Source organism: Pomacea canaliculata, linkage group LG5, assembly GCF_003073045.1.
Source record: "Pomacea canaliculata isolate SZHN2017 linkage group LG5, ASM307304v1, whole genome shotgun sequence".
Lineage (NCBI taxonomy): Eukaryota > Metazoa > Mollusca > Gastropoda > Architaenioglossa > Ampullariidae > Pomacea > Pomacea canaliculata.
Window position 1 is genome coordinate 31,795,961 of NC_037594.1, and position 21,687 is coordinate 31,817,647.

Consider the following 21,687-nt stretch of genomic DNA (forward strand, 5'->3'; position numbering starts at 1 on the left):
TAGAGCCCGCGACTTTCGATTCTACAGGTGACAGGATACTTTTGGTACCAAGCCGCGAAGTTTTGTTTTGTTTTATAATCATTGACAACGTAGCCGACATATTTGTAATCAATTTACTACGGTCAGCTTCTAGTAAAACTTAATAAATAGAGCGCTTACACACACACACGTGATAGAAAGGAAAGTGGCAGGAATTTGCAGGGGAGCAAAATAATCCGGCTACACCGCAAGCTCTCCAGCAGGTGAGTCACGATTTCCGTTGTTGTTGCGACCTCGTCGGACTTCTGCTTGCCTCTGCGATGATTATGTTTACAAGAGAGAAGACGGCACGTATCTAAGAATTGTGCAAAGAAACTAAAGATGACCAAAACACTGGTGGACATTACAGTTGTGGACGCAGAGAAAAGGAGAGTTCCTAGTAAACATTATGTATGTATGTCTTGTTTGCCTTTGACGAGTTCATGAGAATTATTAGTTATACCATGGATGTGTAATACAAGTTCGTGATGATGTGTATACTCTTCACTGTCTAACATTACTTCTTTGTGTACAAATCAGAAAACACACACAAAACAGATTTTTTTGTTTATGCAGAGTCGGTCCCAGTAAATCATAACGGTGTGATATGTGGTGTACTTTTTGTGGCAAATGAATGTGAAACAATTAAGTTATAAAAATAGAAACTAATAATCCAGAAAGAAGAATCTAGGTGACCAACTTAAGCTGAACTGACACCGATCTGACAATAATAAGTTAGCAGGCGATGTTACTGAAGAGATGGCATTACTGTATTCAATTGTCATCAAACTCGATCTATCTTGAAAATTTGCCACATGAGTTCTTTCTTGTTTTTGATGTAAAATATTTTGAATGTGCAGGTTTATGTGATCCATGTTCAGTGGTCAGATGGCAGCAGCATGGTGATTTATCGTCGCTATAGCCGCTTTTTTGATCTGCAGGTATACAATATTATACTTACTGTAAACTTGAAAAAATATCGTGGTGTGTGTAGTCCTTTTTGTTTGTTTGTTTTTTGTCTTTCTTTTGTATTGCTAGAGGACAATAGCCCCAACAATCTTTTTTTTAAACAGCAGGAAATGTCCATAGGCATATTGTGTTTATATGTTCATAAGCCTTAATGATCAGAGACAGAGAGGCAGTACAAATGTTCTAAAATCTTTAGTTGGTATGCTGTGTGAAAATGAAAACTGCAGGTTGTGGATAGTTTTGCTAAAGTATTCAGTGATGTACTTCCTCTTTCTGGCACAATATATTTTGTTGACATTATTCACACTTTGCCATGCAAAGATGTGCACATTTGGGAAGTGGGGCTATTATATAGAGAGAGACTAGAAAGATTCAACTTGATGTGTTTTTCAGTTTTCAAAATAATAATATGTGCATTTTAGTTACTTGTATTGCTTTGTTTATTTTTTTTAATTTTCCTATTTGGTCTCTACGTATCCAGTAAAATACATCTAATACATGTAAAGTAATTATCAGATAGATATTCTTAGAGCTCTTAAAATATAAAGATTTTGTAATCATTTCCAAGCCTTTCTGTTAGAATATTTTAAACTTTAATCCCCAAAGTTTCATATTTAACATGCTTAAACAATACTTTAGTGAAAGCAAAAAACAGGTTATGTGAAAGTTACAGTAATTTGAATTAACTGACTCATGTTTTGGTGATGGTATTTGAACCACTTGGTTATGATGAACACAGAACTTTTTATGTGGAAATGTCATTTTGGCAAATGCATGGCTAGTTCAAAGCTTACAACTGGAACACTGTCCTCAGCAAACATACTATGCACTAAGAAGCAATGGTGAAGAGCTAATGGGGCACCATATGTACATAGGCAAATTACATTACTCATTTTCTCTGGGTAACATTTAGTTTGTACATTTTTGAACAAGTCTTTGCCAAATAGAACTATATCATGGTGTTACCTTAATTCTTTTGTAACTTTCCTCAAAACTGCCATGAAATCAGTGTGTACCACATGAGATAATTTGTCAAGGAAGTCGGAAAATGTAAACAATCTATTGTCAGCACTCGGGAAAATATAGAAGAGTTTAGATTGGAGTTTTCATTGCATGTTAACCAAATGTATGAAAGCAAATGTTTTGTCATTGCTGTCATATGTCAGTGACACAGTTTTATATGCATGAAAATATGTCAGTCATTTATAAAACAGCTTCTAGATAACAGGAATCAATATTACAATAATACATGTGCATTGAATGATGTGTGCTTTTTTGCAACTAGCCAATTAAACACCCAATTTATTTATGTGAGGATGGGGAAAGCGTCCTAAAAATCCTCAGAAATTCTAAGTGGTGATCTAAAAATCTCTTTGCATTTCATGAATGGGAAGTGCTATGTGCATATATGTGTGTGTGTGAGAGAGAGAAGAGAGAATGTGTTGACCATTCCTGTACAAGTGCATCTTTATGCCCTGTCTTTCCACCATTGATCACGAAGTGCATGAGGTATATATATATATGAGTAGAGTCTTAGGTACATGTGTTTATAAGAGTTGAAAAAAACTGGTTTTGTTTTATAAATGGATTTTCAGCAGTTTTAAGATGTTGTGATAGTTATTTCTTGTGCTAGTTTAAGATGTTATGTTGAAGATATAAAAAAATCAGTCTCTGTACTTAAGCTGTAATAGTTGCAATGATGCATAGAACACCAAATAACTGATACATTTTTCCTGTATCTGAAATCAGACACAGCTTTTGGACAAGTTTCCAATTCAAGCAGGTGCTGCAGATCCATCTTTGAGAATTATTCCCTTTTTGCCAGGTAAATATAACACTCATTTGTGTTGTTTTTGTATACATTATGGTTTGGCTTTGATAGGCAGAGTTCACAGAGGTAAATTGCTAATTGTGCAAATAGTTTTCATGTGAAGGCAAAGCTTTTAATGATCAGTTCACTAGCATTAGACTGTAGCAGTGCTTAGACAGTGGTATGTTAAAGATTGCAACTAACCTTGATGCAGCAGTCCTGCTTGACAGGCCACTGGCATATTTACATGATGGTAGTTGTATTTGGACTGCATTGCTGAGACAATTAGTAATTGTGAGTTCTTTTTCTAATTTCTATAAGGTTACTAGCTTGTGTCTCCAGCTTTATCTGGGTAAAGATAACTCTTCTAGCTGTCAGTTTATTGTCAACTTTTGATCTTGTACTCATTTGATTCTAGCTTATTTATGTATAGGCTTGATTTGGAGCCACCAATAACATTTTAGAAAATAGAAAATAAACAAGGAAAAAATAAATATACACCAGAGCAGTGTAACACACCAAACAGCCTATAACAATAAAAGACTTAAAAGGAAATTTCCATCAAATTGGTGGGGGATCAGAAAAAAATGGTTTGGTTTTACGAAGTTTCAACTGCTGCTACAAAAGAGCACAAACATCACTGCTTTTGCTTTATTTATATTATCAATTTGTTTGGTTTTTCCAAACTGTTAAAATATCACCACATAGGTTTAGATTGAAGAGTTCTATATTGTCAGTGCTAGCAAAATTTCTCAAGATTTAGGCTTTGCAAATATCGGAGAATAAATTCTTACATAAGAGTTAAAATAGTCATCTCTAGTGTCATAGAATACAAGTCTCTGTGTGTTTTTTCTCTCTTTTTTTATTTATTCTTTTGCTCCAGTGGTGCCAGTATTGTGTTCCAGTAAATTTTCTTTAGTCATGCTCTTTAACAGGCAAAATATTTTTTGGTCGGAGCCAAATTCGGGATGTTGCAATGAAAAGACTAGGAGAGATTGATACATATTGCAAGGTAAAGAGATTTTGTAGGGTAGTAGAGGGCATTGGCTTGATGATTATAAGGAATTTATTTGCTTATGTTAAGTTTTACTTGAGCCCAACACAAGTGTAATCTTACATTGCCAAGTAAATCTAACATAAACATTTATCAGCTTGTAGCAAAATGCTTTGTTGATCTTTATTATTAACTTTTGAATTGCACCATTAAAGTGCTATAAACACAAGTGGACTGGTAGCATTTTTTATTGGATATATCCTTGGTAACAGAGCACTGTGTAGTGTGATTAGTGTCTTGTCTTTCAAAAAATGTTTCCATATTTCAGGCTTTGTTGAAACTTCCAGCGGAAATTTCTCAGTGTGATGAGGTTCTTGAGTTTTTTGAAGTTGAACCAGATGATCTGGAACCCCCCAAGAGTGAGGAGTAAGTAGATTAACAAATCAGTGCTTAAAATTACAAACATAACTTCACAACTCATCCCTCACCAAAACTTTGAACTTACATAAATGGTGTGTAGAAAATGTAGAATGGAGGAAGAGAGTGCAAAAAAAAAAACCAAACCCAAATAAACCAAAAAACCACGTAGTCGAACAATGTAAGGACAGTCATCTTTGTCCAATCTTCAAGCAGATTGTAATGGACAACATTGATAATTTTCTTGCCACTGTGCAAGAATAACATCTCCCAAACTCTGTGGTATATCTGTTTATAAATGTCTGAAAGGTCTGTGGGACATAATGTAAGTTTTGACTTTATTTTATAAGATTTTGAGCCTCAAGCTCTGTAAGTGCAGTTGGTATGGTGCTTGTAAATTATTATTTACAAACTTTACAGGCTAGTGGATCAGTGTATATGAAGGACAGCTGCATACATTTCATAAGAGAAATTCCTTCCCTGCTCAAAGTCTTATAAACACTGTAACAATGGAAACCTTTTTGTTAATTGTCTTTTTCTAATATTACCATAATGAAATATTTACAGCGTTTTTTTAAGCAGATGCTTATTTCAAAGATAATTATACATTTCATGTTGCTTCATTTGTCAGAAAAGAGAGCCGCTTTATACACATTTCTCTGGGGTGAGTTGCATGTGCACATTTTCCAAAAATGGCTTGTGTTGAAACTTACTTGTTTTCCTTGCGAGAACAGATTATTTAATTTGTGCTTTATGTGATTTCACTTACTTAGCATTGGTCAAGTGTGGCTGATTTCCCTGAATTTTTTGTTGCTTATTTTTGTTAGCATGGTTTCCTTTTAAAACAACAACACAAAATTTTAAAATGAGCTAACCACTTTCACAACTAGCAAAGATTCATCTCTCATTTTGATTTGATATAAATCATTCATTTACTTTGTTAACAATAACTCCATTTCATGAACATTGATCTTTTTATTTACAAAAGTTAGTGATAAATAATCATGCCCTTAATTAACCACCCTTGAATAATTAGACAACACTTATTTGCTTTGAAAAGCTGAAGAGATCAGTTTATAATATTCATCTATCAAAACTATGTCATTGTCACTTCCCTGTCCCAACCTTAGATGTGTATGGCAATTTAGAAGGGAGAAATTCCTCCCTTTTTAAAAATTTTGTTTTGATTCGCTTCCAGAATATTCAGTAATCTCCCAGTGCTTCAACATTCATGCCTTCACAGTCCCAACTGCTTTTGTTATTTGTACACTCAGCATTAAATAAGCCTTGAATAGATGATGATGTTAAAAAAAATAGATAATGTATATCATCACTCCATCTGAGTGTCAAAGAGAACATTCAGCAACAGCAATGTGTCCTGATCTGTTTTCTTTTAATAAGGATGGCATCTTTCCTCTTCGAATTTAGCTAATACAGATGATGCTATTTTTAGAATTGCTGCTCTTTCGTCACTTCCTATTTTCTTTATAAATTCAGGTACAATTAAGAGAAAAACATTAATGTAATATTTTTTGTTCCTCTTCGTCATAAAATACCACATGAATATGTTTTTGCGATACCTTATGCTCTATTTCCAGAGATTTTCATTGAGTGCTCATGTTGCCCTTTAAAATGCAAATTTATAGATATCAAATCTTTTAAAACTAGAAAGATTTGCTGTCATTAAAAGTTTGCCACTAGATAAATAATATACATACAGTGGTACCTCGACATACGAGTGCCCTGACATACGAGTGTTTTGAGATACGAGCCGCCGAGCCAGCGATATTTTGCTTCGAGATAAGAGCAAGATTTGAGATACGAGGAATCGCACACTACACCGCTGCACACGACCCTAACATGCGGGGTGGATGTTGGGGTCGGGTGCAGCGTCTAACAGTTTCTCCCACCTCAGACTAGACCTCAATCTGTGTTGTGTGCTTTTTTCTTTCGTTTTCGAAGCATTTTTGATAAGTTGGGTTCGCGTTTTTTTGCTTTTGTACATTACAAACATTATCACATTTATTTTTATAACCATGTCCGAAGAAGAAGATGATGTCTATTGAATTAAAGCGCGAAATCGTAGAAAAACATGAGCAAGGTGTGCGAGTAATTGACTTGGCGAGGATGTACGGGTGTAGCACATCAATGATATGTTCTGAGCTTAAACAGGAGTTGATAAAGGGTACAACGCCAGCTAGGGGCGTTACAACAATTTCTAAGCTCCGGACTTCTCTCCATGAAAAGATGGAGAAACTATTGACTGTGTGGGTGACAGAGAAGCAGTTTCAAGGAGGAACCTTAACACAAAGCATCATGTGTGAGAAGGCACGAGCGATTTACGGCGATTTGCTGAAGCAGATTCCACACACTTCCACAAACGAAGAATTTAATATGTTTTTATAGAATATGCATTTGTTATTCATAAATAAATGTTTCTTCTTGTAAATACACTTTTTCTTATTCAAAAACACTTAACAAAAACAACTGAGGTGGTGTTTTGGGAGCTGGAACGGATTAATGGCATTTCAATGAATTTCAATGGGGAAAATTGCTTTGAGATACGAGCACTTTGACATACGAGCAAGGTTACGGAACGAATTAAACTCGTATGTCGAGGTACCACTGTACTTTGAAAGAAATAAACAAATTTTAAGTCAAATACTAATTTTTAAAGGTGATTATGCAGTAGGGTTATTGTAACTGTGCATGGGTGTGTATAGACTGGTGGATGCAGTAATTTTTGGATAGCACACATTTTTACTTCTTTAAGTATTTGCTATTTTGGCCTGAATTGCTTCCTAGCAAAGAGTTTAAAAAAGAGCTAGATTGCAATTGAAAAGTAGTCTGGCATAGATGTTGTGCTGATAATGTGGCTTATGCACAATTGCATTTCTAGTTCTTTGATATTTTTAACTAATAATACGTTATATTTGGAATCAGGTGCCAATTACATTGAAAAAGTAAGAAATTTTGGGCTCTGAAGGTGGAGGGTTTTTAATGCACAAGGGAACATTTCACATATGTGATTGCATGAAAAATACATTAATTAAACTAGTACTTTTCACATTTGCAACTTTTATATTAAAGTTAGGCTCATTATTTCAGTGGCTGCTTCAGTCTTCAATAATTTGTTTTTTCCTTTTTGGAAGTTGATTTTTAGAGAGAAAAACTCACAGCCAGAAAAACACAGGAAAATAGTGATAGTACCTTTCATGTTTTAATTGTTGCTGATTTTCTATTCTAGTGAATAGCAGCCAATGCTGTGTAAGTAGTGGTGCATAGCATGCTTTAGCTGCATTTGGATCAACCTCTGAAGAAGGATTTAGCCTGAAGTGTGCTTTAGATGGCCATTGTTCTTTTGTGTGAAGTAGAGTTATTATATGCCGAGTTACTTACCATGTCTATCCTTATCTCAGGAAGAGTGTTATTACCATATCCTTCCTGCAGTCAATGTTTTGTTCAGGCTAAAATTTCAGTGCTCTGTTGAATTGTGCAAGCCACATGGCTACAAGTTGAAATTAGATACCAGAGTTTGTTACATTTGGCCTTAAGCACTTCCAGATATAGTTTATTACCTTAGTTTTGCATTTATCTAATGAATTCTTTAAACCTGACATTTATGTGACATACTGACATGAAAGGAATCAAGCAGTATGTACATAATTATATTATCATCAGAAACAAAAAGTGGAGTAATTGATAATTAAGGAGTCTCAAAAGTATATGAAGAAGATAAGCTGATATTAAATTATGTCATGAATATTAGATGTCATTTGCTTGCACAATATGGTACTTGAAAATACACTGTGGCATCAAAACAACAAGTTAGCAATAGAGATGATATATCAGAACCTAAAGCATATTCCTGCACAGATAACACACTGTTTAATGACTGCACATGAGGACTACAAAGATATTTTGAAATGGTTGTCAACATTCTATCAGATTAGCCTACAGATCAATGGTAGATTGTTCAAGACACCACAACAAATCCATGGTGTACTTTTTTGTTCTTAGAGCACTTCAGTCATTCACTAAGTTTTTTTGATGTCATGCACAAAGAGTCCCCAACTGTAAGAGGTTCAAGAAAATTGCAGTCTTAAGTTGGTGTGACATATTCAAATCTGAGACTGGTGACCCTTATGAATATCATCTTGCCTGTGTATTAGCAGTGACATTGTCACTGAGATGGATGCATTACATATAGGAGCATCTGGATCTCCACATATGATTTTGTGGATAGGAAGACAGGAAAACGGAAAATGCTAGAACTTTAAAGTGGTTTTTTTTCCTTCATTTATGTAAAGCCTTAAGAGCAAAAAGCTAGTCATCCAAAACAAAGAAAGAAACAAATGCAAAAGACTTTAAGTTTTGTAAGTACTAGAAAGACTGGCCTTTCCACCATTTCCTTTAATCAGGTATGGTAGTTCTGGGTAAGGGTTAGATGAGCTTAGGTTAGATGTGTAGATGAGCATTCCTATGGACAGAATGCTTAGGTTAAAAATGTTGACAAACAACTGATTACCTTAATGTTGCTTTAAGAACATTATATAGATCCTTATATAAGTGTCAATGATACAGAAATGGTGTATGCATGGTTTTAGCTACCAGTTTTCAGTTGACTGTTTATTTATGGGGTTTTTTTTTTCTTAACAAGCATGTACATTTCTGGGCATGTCTGTCTAGTATTCAGTGAAAGACTAGGCATGCTTTTTGGTGGCTGTTCCTAGATAAACAGCTACAGTTACATCCAAAGCAGAGAGCTGTTTGAGTTAGACAAATATCCATTCATCCATCTCATCCTTTGTGTCTTTGTGTAAGCATGTTTCTAATGCTTGGCACACACAAACACTAAGTTTTTGTTCTTATGTCAGACTGATGAGAATGGTTCACCTGTAGCAACATGCGTTTGAATGTGCCTCAGGTAAAAGCTTTTTTGGGTGCGTAAATGTATTTGTCAGTGTGGGATATTCCACTAGCTGCAGTCCAGGAACCCCACTGACCAGCAGCTATTTATGAGTCAGGTTTTGTGCATCCCTGAATCAGGGAACAAACATCAACCACTTGATTTGTCTGACCTCACTTCCTGCTAGTTTTAAATTGATGCTGCGTCACACCAGTCACTGGCTTAATGGCAAAGCTGTCAGAAGTTGTCAGAGGAGTATTCATTTGCTTCAGATGTGTTGACTGCAACAGGTTCATGTTCATGTGTGCTGCTGGATTATCTTGCCAAAAGAATTACTTAGCTTATATCAACACCGTATTGTGCTGTGGATTCTTGGATCTTTAAAGCCTTTAATGCAGAGGATAATGTAGTTGCAAAGACCAGAAAGGCTCCAAAAACAGTTGTTTTCAGTTTTGAAAAATGGAGTTATTCAAGTTCATATGAATAATTGATTTTCATGGAATGTTTAGGTTGTGTCCAGAACATTGTGAAGTGATGATCTAAAGATTTTGAAAGCCTTCCTTACCAGCAAAAAATCACTAACACATTTGCTTTAAAAATCTTTAAGTGAAGTAAAATTCATGCCATTGTTTAAACTTTTTTGTAGGAAAGATTATTATTTAGTCACATATAGCATATAATCAGATATTTTTTAGAAGATCTATAAAAGTCATTGGTGTTTTCACTGCATCAGAGTTTCACTTTTTTTGCTTTTTGCATTTTTACTTTCTGCAATTTTGTAAGAGTGATTTACCAAACTACATTAGTGATTTCATTCATTATGGAACAAATAAACAAGCGCTACTCTGTTGTGAAGAAGAATTTATATCACATTGGCTCCAGCAAGAAACAGAGTGGTGACAAGAAGCCGAGCAAGATCTCTGGTCCAAAGCAGCTAGAACAGTACACAGCAGTGGCAGATTATGAGGCACAGGAGAAAGGGGAAGCAAGTCTTCAGGCAGGAATGACAGTGGAGGTTGTGGAAAAGAGTGAGAGTGGTAAGAGTTTTCACATTGCTTTTTACTTGTGTGTATATGGCAAGGGGTATTGTAGGGGTCAGTGAAAGCTGCTTATTATTGGTGCTGTGTGCTTTATAAAGAAAGATTTTAATTAGTTGATTTTTTTATGGTGCTTTTTCTGTACTTTGTATTTTTTTGTAAGATTTCTTTTAGGTTCTTTCCACAAGAGTTTAGCTATGGTAAGTATATAGGCTGCTCCAAGTTTTGGATTATCTTACATATATTTTAAATGAAGTGCCAACCTTTGAAGCGTGTAAGAAGACTTTACTGCGAGAGAGAGGCTGTTTAAGAAACCTTGAAAGATGAATTCATTTCTTTTCATGGGATGTTTTTGTGGGTGAATCTTACAGTTTGTGAATTGTAACACAGGTCAGTCTCATGCTGGCAAATGATCACATTTTCTCTCATTTTACATGGTGACATTTAAAGTTTTGCATCACATGACATAATGGTTATTTCTAACTTAATGCATAAAAACTACCATCCATCTGGATGTATCTAGTGATGATTATGCCCCGTAAAATCAAAAGTCCGTAAACATGAAATGAAATAGTATGGTATGTGCTGGTTGAATTGTTTATTGGTTTGATCATGGGAGCTCTAATATAGTATTCATTCTGGTTTGATGTCTATCCATGAGACATGATTGGATGTCATTTTGCTTATGAGTAGTTGGATGAAGGTCTTGCCTTTCTTATTTGCTGTGTGGAAGTGGACTTAAATCTGCTGGAGACAATTTTTAGAAATAACGCTTCAGTGAACAAATTACACGTTAAGCCAGGTCAATGTGTTTATGTGACTGCTTTTTGACCCTCCAAGTTACAGACTGCATAATCACCGAAAGAAAAACAAACTCCAGTTTTGCCCAGCTATACTTCAGTATAACTTTATATTGCACCTTACTTGTCAGCATGGTATTCAAGTCCGTTTGCAAGCTAAGAGCAAATGTAGTTCTTTATGTAAAGAGAACAATGCACTAATTTTTTTTCATGTGACCTTTATTCATTTATCTGTGTCTTCAGGAGAAGAATTCAATAGTGTGCAAAACAAAGTTTCATCGAAAGAAAGGGCATTCTTCCCTAATCATGAAAATATTTTCCCTTTTATGGTTTTTTTATTATATTTTTTATGATTGTTATTAATTTGGAGGAACTTAAGTTCAGAGGAGAGTGACAGTCTCTTGGTTTTGTGGAAACAAGGATAATCTGTAAAATTCTAAAAGTTTAATTTTTTTGTTTTTTTGTGGTGGCCTTTGTCTGCACCAAATGGCTGTTTGCCCAAACACTTAAAAAAATTTGCATTTCTTCTGTCTAGGCTGGTGGTTTGTGAGTGCAGATGACCACCAGGGCTGGGTGCCAAGCACGTACCTCAAGACATTAGATAATTCAGGGGCAAATACACATGCCAATGTTCGAGTCGAAGATGGGGAAGGTTGGTATGGTCTTTTCATTATGGAGCTAATCATTTGTTTAGTCATATTTTATGAGGAGGATGAACTTAGCAGAAAGTTGAGTGGAGAATTCCATATCATTCTTATGTTTGTGGAGTTTCGGGAATTTTAGCAGTATCGTGTCTCCTTGGGCCATGTTGCTTAGAAACATTAGTTATTATTCTTCACTGACTCCCTCTGAACATTATACTTTCCTGGAAAGATGCCTTTTTAGATGCCTTCTAAAAAGCTGTTCTTCCTAATAACGAAATACACTCTTAAAACGATTTTCATAAAATACACTCGTTCCAAATGTTACCATTAACACTTAGACTAAGCTTTCAGTGTCTATTACTCCTTCCTCTCCTGATCAGCGTAATCGAGGAAAATGTCAAGTCAAAAGCCATTGACTCAACCTGTTGCATTTTGATACTGGTAAAACTTGAACTATGCAGAGCATTTAAATGCAATTGCAAGGCTTAAATTTTATGCTTTATTTTTTTTCTGCTATTTACAGCTGTTATGAGTAGATTATCAGTGAGTGGGTTATGCCAGATTAGCTGTCTTGTTTTAGCATGTAATTGTTGTTTATTTGTGTTCTAAATATTAAGCTGACTTCTCATACCCAGAAACTGAAGGGTTATCTATTGTGATATTTCAGTTGTTGTTTTTTTTTCTGTTTTGCTTGAAAGTGTCATAATAGTCTAGGTAAAATGAACTGGTTCTAACAGGGTTTGTTTTGATATAACATATTTGAAAAATACTTATGTTTACAGAAGAGCGTTACATTTGCATTGAAACTTACTCAGCACAAAATGAGGATGAACTGTCTCTTTCCAAGGGTGTATTGGTCGAGGTGGTTCAGAAAAACATGGATGGATGGTGGGAAGTCAGGTAACAGATTTCTTAGATAACATTCCAAACATGTTGGAACATATCTAGGTCCTATCTCACATTTTTTGGTTTGCGTTATACAAGCTACCTGAATGGTGGGGAAGTTCAAGTGAGTCTTTCAAAAAGCAAAAATACTAAACTGGACTAGTTTACTAAACTGGAATGAAGCTACAGAAGTCTTAGCCATTTAGGAATTTGTATTAAATATCTTCAAGTCTATGGCCACTAAACAGATGCATCTATAGTGTTGCAGTGAACAAGTTGAGCTAATACAAAAGATGAATTGCATTAAAATTATTGTGTCTGAGCCATCTTCTGCATTAATGGGCGGTCATCTCATGGGATGGCAGTAAAGTGCTTGTCACCAAGACTGTGAGGATTGTGGGTCATGAGTTCAGATCACATCTGAGACACATGTAATTGCTCTGGATCTTGCATCTGCTTACAGGGCTGCACAGGACTAGTTAGCTGTTATATAGCACTTAACCTTAAAAAAGCCACAGACTTCCAGTGCATGGAGCATTATAACCTGACTTTGATTTGTAGTGTTTGAAATTGTTAATAGTGTTTATGCACTGCTGTTATATATTTTGTTTTCCATAATTGTGTCTTGAGAATTTATTGGCATTGCAAAGTCTAATAAGACACATGGCATGAAAACTAGCAGTTTTAAATTTCTTTTTTGTGGAGTGGGTTTTATTTAAGATTTACAATCTTTTCCCTGTTGCTTGTTTGATTTAATGCCATTTAGTTTTTTGTGATTTTCTTTTGGTACAGTCCTTACCTCTTTCTCAAACTGCTTTGTGGTTACAGAAAGAGTGGTACATGTAGTTTGTTAATTAGCTGCTGTGGAGACTTGGGCACTCTCTGTAAACAATTTAATCCTTACATTTAAAAGTCTCTTGTCTGTCCAGAGATTGTTTTAAGGGAAAGTTTTCTTTATAACTTATGTGCTAAACTATGGTTACCTATGCTGGCTTTTAGTCTGAATGTAGGTTTTGAAATTTAATCTGAAAAGTTATAAAAGCTTGATCCTAAGTTGAAGCAACAGTGTAATATGCTACTAACTGTATTTATTAGATAAACATTTATTTTGCTTCAGTGTTCAAGTGAGACACTTTGAAATGTCTTAAATATTTAGCATATTCCATATGGCTTGCTCGTGGTAATATCTTTTGTTGCCTTTCCCACTTAAGGTACCAAGGTCAGGTTGGAATAGCACCAGCAACATATTTAAAGAAATGTAGTGATCCTTATGCAAGAAGTCTGGTAGAAAAAAGTCGTCACAGTGGTGTTCAGATTATCGGCACCCTTGCCGATGTCTCCAACCTTATGACCTCCAGTTCTACTACTCCTCACAATGCTGGCATCTTCTCCACACCAGCAAGTGGGGCAAAAAACACTGCAGCTAAGCCATTGGAGGATCAGGCTAAAGTGAGCAAGAACCCAGAGACACAGGAGGAGATGGACGTGGTTGGAAAGATGCAATTGCAAAAAGATTCCCATGCTCAGAGACAGTCACAGATTGTAATCAAGCAGCGCAGCTTAGAACGTGGGGGTAATCTCAAGCCACCGCCCAGACAAAGTTCTGTCCAGGCAAGACAAATCTCTTTATATGAGATGCTGGAATGTTGGCTTTTTTTCTTAAAAGTAGTTGTCAGAGACAGTTTGGTAGACGGAGATAAATATAGTTGAGACTGGTAGTTATGCAAATTTTACATTTTCTTGCTTGTATTCTTGCAATATTCAACTGTGTCTTTACAATTTAATGAAGATCAGTGGCTTACAGAATTGTTTAAATGATACCTAGAACTATGCAGTGCTAGTTGGCACATTTTTTAAAATTATTTAATTGTTTTAAAGTATTAAATAAACATGAAATTCAACAAATTAGCATGAAATTTAGGAAATGTTATACAAGTAAAGACTTCCTTGATCCAGATTGATTTAAATACTAAGCTTTTTGTCTTCAGACTCTTAAGGTCCTGTTTTACCACCAAATAATAAGAAACCTCTTTTTTAAGTTATATTATTGCTGATGGTAAAAAGTTACACTTTTTTTTGACATGATAATTAGTCCTGAGAAATTTGGGTTTTAAAAGTTCTGCACGTAGGAGAAAGAGGGTTAGTTGTTTTTTTTTTCTTTTTAGCACTAATAAGACACTTAAGCATACACTACTCAATACATTACCACGTTTAAGTTGTGACTTATCAGTCGTTTTACAATAAGATCTTACCTTTCATTGTATTTGATGTGTACCATTGCCCTTTTTTTTTTTTAATGCTCTAGAGAGAATATTCCAGGATCCTCTTATGAAACTGATATAAAAATTCATACTTTTCAGTAACCTTAAATTTTTTTTCTCCATTCTAGTCAGTGCATCTTTGTGTACCTTCATCACCTGGTTCAAAGTCTGCCACTTATGTGACTGCTGCTGACTTTGAAGATACAGTAGGCGATGGAATCAGTTTTAGTGCTGGGGAGTTTGTGACGGTATGTTCGCAGAAAAGTCATTTCATTGATTTAATACAGTATAGACTAAACATTGAATAGTGTTAAATAGCATTTAACAACTTTCTATGAGTCATTTTTTTACAGCACCTTGAGACATATTGTTTGTATTGCCTGTCTTGTTCAATGTTTCTAGTCAACACTGTGCTACAAAGTTACATTTTTAATAGGAATTTAATCCAGAATTGCCCTCTGAGATAAATAAAGTGTTTGTCTTATCTTAATATTAAACCAGTGATATTCACCTTCTATATTTATTGAAAATTGCAATGGAGCTGCAATAAAAAATACTTTATCAGCTGGTGGTACCTTTTGTAGTGTTTTTACAACTCATTTATTTTGTTAATTTGTATTTCCATTTGTTTGATGTTTTCTTATTGCCGTCTGCATTTTACTTTAGAGGTATAATAAAAATGGTCCTCGTGGAACAATAATAATAATGTTGCATTTTTGGAGAAATTCATTAATGTTATTAAATAACTTGTTCATCAATTCAGAGAAATGAAAACATCTTGTTATCCCTTATAATCAGTCCTTGACATTAGGGCTATAAAGTGAAAAAGGATGACACTTGAAGCAGATCTAAACAGAAGCAATTACTACACCACTTTTGCAGACAGCAATTTAAATCATAGAAATTTGTAAATGAGTTTACAAAGATAAACATATCAAAGAGAGAAGATATGTGGGCACTATTTTAAAATGCAGAAAAGTTTCTGCCATTTGGTAATTACCCAAAATTGATGCTAAATCATTTTTCATGGATAGGTATATTGAATTGCATTGGATTAACCAAGATTTTTCCACAACAAAAAAAGAGAGTGAGATTAAAATGTAGTAGAAAATAAACTACATGATCAATAAAGATACTTTTGCAGGTGTTGGAGAAGTCATCTAGTGGTTGGTGGTTTGTACGTCGGGGTCAAGACGAGGGTTGGGTACCAGAAGCATACTTGATGCAGGAGAATGCTGCTGATTCTCAGGTAAGAGGATTGACTATGGATCCATTAAAATTGTTGAAAAGACAATTTGGTGGCATGTTACCAAAATTTAATTACAAGAAATCATAATTACCATTCTCTGTTACATAGCATGATGAGTATCAGTTTAAGATTTCTGACATACTGCTTGATCTGTGACATCCATGCTGCTTACAATTTTGCTAGCTAAATTATTATTAAGGGACTTCCAAACTTCCACTAATCAGCATTATAGTTTGGCTACCAATCAGTCACATACCAATATGGACAAGAATGGTGTAACACTTCATGTATTTGTTGTTTTTTGTTTTGTTTTTAAAAGTCTAAATATCCCAAGTTCTAGTTCAAGGGTGGGCAAAAGTTTCTTTTCACAGGCCAATCTCAGATTTCTGAATTATGTGGTGAGCCAATAACCTACAAAAAAAAACCAACATGCCAGCAAACTTTAATGGGATGGGAAAAAAGGCATACAAAGTGTTTGCTTACTGAATTTAATGTATAAAGTGATGCTTTTTGAATCTGCTCATGATAAAACATAAAAACCAGCCTTTCCTTTGAAGACGGTCATTGGCAATGCTCTCTTACCGCTCCATCAGATATGCCAGCCATGTTATTTGTTATTTTTGTACTTTATCTGTGGTAGAATGCTACAGACTTCCATTTTCTAATGCTAATTTGTATTTGATAAATTAGATTTCAATCAAATTAACCCAGGTCAAATAACAAAGAAATCATGAAAACAAGTACATATCACATTTTGGGCAGATGGGGAGACGTTCACAAACCACAGCTGGCCCAAAGGCCCTACTTTGCCCACCCCTATTCTAGCTTCTAGGCCACCCTAGTCACAGAGTAACCCTCCCTATTCCCATGAAAGTTTGCCTTGAGTAAACCATTCTAACATTCTAACTCGTGCAACACTGAAAATCACCAATGTCCAGGCTTTTTTGTAAAAGCAGTCCGGCATGAAGTGCATCCTGATAGTATTGGCCATCCTGATATCATATCACACTCCTACCCAGCTTTTGTGCCTTATTCATCACCCTTTCCCCTCACCACCACCACTTGGGAATAGCCCACTTTGTGACTAGCAATATCCAAATAACTTGATAGGGAACAAATCAGGTAGTTACACGTTTACCTGAAGTTTTCTGGGATTGTTCATTACTAGAGAAATATATTAGTCCTAATATGCATAGTCCTTTAGTAATCCAACTTCCTATATTTTGTCAATACAGCATGATAAAACATAAGTTATTCATTTACATTGTTTATATAAGATGCACTTTTAGATAATTAAAAAAAAAAAAACTAAATTAGAGTTTCATAATTAAGTTAAATGTAATAAGTACATTGATCCCAAAATGTTAATAAATAAGACAAATTTTCACGAGTCACAACAGTAAATGCAAAACTAAAGAGTGCCAACTCCCTATCCCCAGTGAAGTCACTGCTGTACAGAGCCCTGAGAGAGCAGGTTCATGACAATTTTAGAATTGATTGGACTTTTGGCAAGAAAACTAGATCTATTATATAAATGCAACTGACCATCTGTGTACCCCATTTCAATGCTTGCGCTTGAGGTGACAGGCTAGTTTGCCTAATGGTGGAAAGGGCCTGCTTACAGAGGATGTGTGACGAACTAGCGGGGAGGAGAGATGGGCTAACTAGCCTGAGGGGAAAGGGAAAACTTTTACTGGCTCACTTCACTGACCCTTCCATCCTCGAACACCTACTCACCCACGTTCGCACCTTGCATGCCACTAGCAACTACTGCCTCCCTCCTTGGGTGCGCAATGACACTGACAACACAGTTGTACAACAAGACAAATTATTATTAAACAAGGAAAGCAAAATCAGGTTAGTGTGAAATCAGATGCTATGAAATCAAATATACATACTACTAATGTGACCCGGCGTCAGCTCAGAAAAATTGAGTGTTATACAATGGCAAATTTGGAAGCTAACGAGGTCATACACCCGTATATACGGTCTGTTCCTGGCCTACAGTTCATGGTCTCAGAATCTGATAGGTTCCCAGGATATGAACAGTTCCCTTGTGCTGGAAATGGCAGGGTCACTCAGTTACCTTGCCCTGGGTTGCTTGAAGATGGGTGGCAGGCACACCACTTACGAAGCACAACTGATGGAAAACACTTCAACACCACTGATTCTCTTGTCGAAGATTTCTTTCTGCTGCCCCACAACAGTTGCCCCCAGCAATGGACGACAGCGACCATTCCAAACAGCAGCGATGATTTGTCAGCTGTCCTCTGCAGACCACAAACTGGACCGGTGGCACTGTGGGGTTTACCAGCACTGCCTTGCACTTATTGCTGCCGGTAATACAGTTGGCTCTTTTGCTTGTCGCCTGAGAGAACCAGCCTCTTGTAGTACACTCTCTTCTCTTCATAGACCAGACCGTAGGTGCCAGCAGGTAGTGATGAGCATTCTAATAGAACAGGCTTCCCTCCTTTTTCAGACCTGCTGCTTAAGCTGGGAAAAAAAACCTCGGAGAATGTCAGTTCCTCTGGAATACTAAGCCTCTAACCTAAACTATATACACCCACCTAATCATGTAACCCTTAAAATCAAATCTACCCGACCCTGATGCTATCAATATTATACTAAAGAAACTTCTGCCTGCTGAGCTATACCCCCTAACTACTAAGTCCTATCGCCCTACCCCTGGGCCTTAATTGCCTTCATCAATCAAGGCGAACTGTCAAGTCATAAAACTGAACAGAAAGGCTTCCCTTTACTGTCCACTTCCACTGACCGATGCCCACCTATAATTATTCTACCTGATCTCGGCCCTGTTGTTCTGGCCATGAACCAGGCTTAATAGAGGTAATTTACAGACTGCCTTACATTTCAGTTGTCATAAACAAAGAAGACAGTCATGATGTCCTTTACACACTAGGTATGCTATTTACATGGACATAAAAGTTAAGGACATCTGTGGTTTTTATTTGTTTTGCATTTTTTGTTGGATTTTTTTTTTTTTTGCAGAGGGAGAGCATGTCATTGCATTCCACTTATGACAGCTTTGATGAAAGCAGTGAGGATGAAGAGCCATGTTCAACTACCCCTGCTGATGGGTTAGCTGGAGTTCTCAAAGATAAATTGAGCAACAAGCCAGCCACAGCACCTCCAAAGCCTCCAAGCAAAGAGATCAAACCTCCACCACCAGCTCCACCTGTCAAATCTGCAGACCAGACAGCACCTAAATCCACCGCTGATAGTGGACAACATGCTGGTATCCCCAGCTCTTTAAAGTCCAAATTTGAAAAGACTGTAGATTCCCAGAGTAAAGTTACACAAAAGCCTAGCCTCCCACTGCAAGCCCCTAAAAAGGTGCAGTACATGGCACAGGAGGATTCTACATTAGGTACAGGATCTAGAACTGATTTCCCATCGACACGTGCTGATGGTTCACTGAAGTCCAGGCTGGAAGCAATCCAGAAACATATGGACAAGCCAGATAAACCTGCAGGAAAACCCACTTTACCTGCAACAAAGCCTGCTACACCCTTTAAAGGCAACATTGGGACTGATCAGACATCGGGAAAACCAAATCTGTTGCAGAAGCCACCTGATGTAACCCTTAAAGCTTCAGAGTTTTCAAGACCTCTTCCACCATTTAAAGTGAAAGAAAACCAAGGTTCATCATCCAACACTGGTTCCACTGTTTCATTCAGCAAGCCTCAGATGGGCCCAAAACTGCCTGCAGGACCTCCTAAACTACCAAGCAAACCTCAAGCATCTAAAACCAGCTCACAAAGTAGCACTTCTACGAGTGTCCTTCCCCCACCCAGCCATAAAAAAGTCCACGACATGGCTGCTACATTCACCAAACTCAATACCACATCAGCTACTGCAGATTCCGCAGGGAGCAAACCCAGTTTACCTGCCAAGAAACCTGCACTACAAGCCCCTAGAGATAAACCTGGAGCAAAGAACCTTGATCTTGGTGCAGGTACTCCCCGTGTGGGTAACCTAGTCAGTGAACTTAGTGGCAAGCTCAATTTTGGCAGTGCTGGGTCAGGTCCTAAATTGACCAGTTCAGAAACTTCTCATAGAAGTCCAGAATCCACTCCTGTTACAAAGGTCACTCCATGGTCAGTAACTCCAAATGGTAACAACAATCCTTCAGCAGCTCTAACCAGCTCAGGTGCAAAGCCAGGTGTTAGCAGCAGTCAAACCACCACCTTACAGTACAAAGCTGTTGCTGACTATGTGGCCTCAAGCGTAGGAGAGATCAGTCTCATTTGTGGAGAAGCAGTGGAGGTAACTGACAAGCAAGAAGATTGGTGTTTGGTGCGTGCACAGGCAGGCGAAGGATGGGCACCCAGCAGTTATCTTGAGAAGGCCAGTACCCTAGGAACAGGAAAGGTACCAAAGCCCAAGGCTGGCAGCAAGGTGATATTCCGGACTTTGTGTGCCTTTCAAGCAGAATCCAGCAGTGAAGTCAGCTTTGAAGAAGGTGAAGAAGTGCAAGTTTTGGAGGAGTCGGACTCAGGCTGGTGGAAGATCGAAGTTGCAGGCCGTGAGGGTTGGGCACCTTCTGATTACATTGCCCACAATTAAGCACATTTTATGTTTGCAACCTGTAAATCTGTTTTAATGTGTGTTTACGTGTAAGTATTAAGAAGGCAATCAGCATAACCAGCACATTTGTACTTCCATAATTTGGTTGTGCAGTATACAGAGTTTTTAATTTTTATTGTTTTAAATGGTTGCTTTGTCTGGATTTGTGCTGCTTCGCTCCAGCTCTGTGTGATAATAAGGCATTACAATCAGCAGGACTAGAATTGAGAGATTACAAGACATTAAAGATGATGGTGGCAAGTAGCCTTATCTGCTTATAGTGGTTCATGATAACTGCAAGACTTGTATTCCTATGAGGCTAAGAGTGTATAAAAGTGTGAGAAAGTGTGCATACTGTAGTCCACTCAGACACGAGGAGTGCTGAAGACCACTCAGGTGTAAATGCACTAAGTATAAACTTCCATTTCTATCACATTCATCTGCTGAGCTTGCATTACTTGAATCTAACTGAAACAGTGAGGTTGAGGACCAATATCACATCCGACAATTTGTAGCAGTATTTCACTTCCAAAACAAAATATACCACCCCTACCAAAAACAAAATGAAACAAGGTGGATCTTCTGAATACAGTATCTTTTCATCATCCACAACTGAAATATGATAGCTTGGCCACTTTAGTTCCATTCCTGGGTGTACATGGTAGCTTGCAAACATATGATTGCTAATACTCTGACATGTTGCATTTCATTGCAGTTACTATCCACTATCAAAATCAAAAATCAAAATCAAAACAGACTTTATTGTCTGCCCAGGAGACCCAGGGCAGAAATTTGTCTTCGCTCACATACCCATACAGACATTTAACACACAGTTAGAAGTAAAAGTGAGGAGTAAAATAGTGTTGATTGCACCAGTCCATCAAAGCAGTGTATGTTTATCCTAACAACAAACCTTGGGTGACCAAGGGCCTAAAAGCACTGCTGAACAAAAAGAAACATTTGTTCATCACGGGCAGAAGCCCACGACAGAAGATTAGTACAGAGGACCATGATGCTATCCGTTGGGTGGGCAGAGGCTCTACGAGCATACTATATAGTTAGTCCGCTTTCAGTAGTTTGCCGGTGGACCAACGAGTGTCGACGAGA

General features: G+C 36.9%; 1 protein-coding gene across 2 annotated transcripts; it reads left to right on the top strand.

Moving 5' to 3' along the window:
• Nucleotides 1–75: 75 nt before the first annotated feature.
• Nucleotides 76–21,432, top strand: LOC112564523 (SH3 and PX domain-containing protein 2A-like). Of its 2 annotated transcripts, XM_025239388.1 has the most exons (13): nt 76–429; nt 879–959; nt 2,737–2,812; nt 3,733–3,809; nt 4,120–4,217; nt 4,840–4,872; nt 10,000–10,154; nt 11,490–11,606; nt 12,381–12,498; nt 13,695–14,094; nt 14,873–14,992; nt 15,889–15,993; nt 19,003–21,432. In XM_025239388.1, exons 1-13 carry the CDS (start codon nt 361–363, stop codon nt 20,578–20,580), a joined length of 3,027 nt encoding a protein of 1,008 aa, XP_025095173.1. In that variant the 5' UTR covers nt 76–360; the 3' UTR covers nt 20,581–21,432. The 2 variants fall into 2 exon arrangements, with proteins under 2 accessions (XP_025095173.1, XP_025095174.1); XM_025239389.1 differs by lacking the exon at nt 4,840–4,872 and having other exon boundaries at nt 78–429.
• Nucleotides 21,433–21,687: the final 255 nt, after the last annotated feature.

Bases quoted from the DNA above. Each gene is read 5' to 3' on its own strand.
- LOC112564523 (XM_025239388.1), top strand. From the start codon at position 361: ATGACCAAAACACTGGTGGACATTACAGTTGTGGACGCAGAGAAAAGG. The intron at 12,499-13,694 runs GTAACAGATTTC...TTCCCACTTAAG, and splicing joins GATGGATGGTGGGAAGTCAG to GTACCAAGGTCAGGTTGGAA. The intron at 15,994-19,002 runs GTAAGAGGATTG...TTTTTTTTGCAG, and splicing joins AGAATGCTGCTGATTCTCAG to AGGGAGAGCATGTCATTGCA.